Source organism: Mesitornis unicolor, unplaced genomic scaffold, assembly GCF_000695765.1.
Source record: "Mesitornis unicolor isolate BGI_N332 unplaced genomic scaffold, ASM69576v1 scaffold33109, whole genome shotgun sequence".
NCBI lineage: Eukaryota > Metazoa > Chordata > Aves > Mesitornithiformes > Mesitornithidae > Mesitornis > Mesitornis unicolor.
This window is the reverse complement of record NW_010205775.1, coordinates 1-572: the sequence shown is the minus strand read 5'-3', so window position 1 is coordinate 572 and position 572 is coordinate 1. Positions and strand designations below refer to the sequence as shown.

At 65.9% G+C, this 572-nt stretch overlaps 1 protein-coding gene across 1 annotated transcript in view; it reads right to left on the bottom strand.

The window, feature by feature from the left end:
* LOXL4 (lysyl oxidase-like 4) overlaps positions 1–113 on the bottom strand; it is a 4888-nt gene extending 4775 nt beyond the window's left edge. The window contains exon 1 of the mRNA XM_010191529.1: positions 9–113. Within this exon, the coding sequence (XP_010189831.1) occupies positions 9–113 (105 nt within the window). The remainder of the gene's footprint in view (positions 1–8) is intronic.
* Positions 114–572: the final 459 nt, after the last annotated feature.

Here is a 572-nt window from a genome sequence, read left to right as displayed (position 1 = left end):
CCCCGGGCCAGCCGCAGCTGCACCAGGGGAGGCTCCTGCTCACTGGGGACCACCCAGCACAGCAGCAGCACCAGCGGCAGCAGGATGGAGCTCGCACCAGCTGACATCACCATCGTGGTTCTGGGGGTGAGACACCTGGGGACAACACGACACTGAGCCCTTGGGGGCCATGGCAGTGTGAGGGGGTGCTGCTGCAGGTGCCTGTGTCCCAGGAGCTGGCCAATGGTGGCAGGATACCATGTCTGCTTGCATGGCAGTGACATCCCTGTCCCTGCACTGAGTGGGGATGCAGGGGCTGGTCCCTGCCAGGCACAGCTCACAGCATCCCCCACTCCGGGGCTCAGCCCCGACCCACACCCACCTGCCCCCCGCTGGTGTCACTCAGCCCTGGCACAGCTTCCTCCGCAGCCCTGCACTCAGCCCCTAGCTGCCAAGACCCACGGGCAGCCCCACAAACTCTGCCTTACCCGTGTTGCTTCCTGCCTGCCTCATGCTTTGGGCCATAGGTGAGAGCCCCACAGAGCCCCTTTTTCCCCCACCTGAATCCAGTGCCGGACACCAGGGTCCCCTCC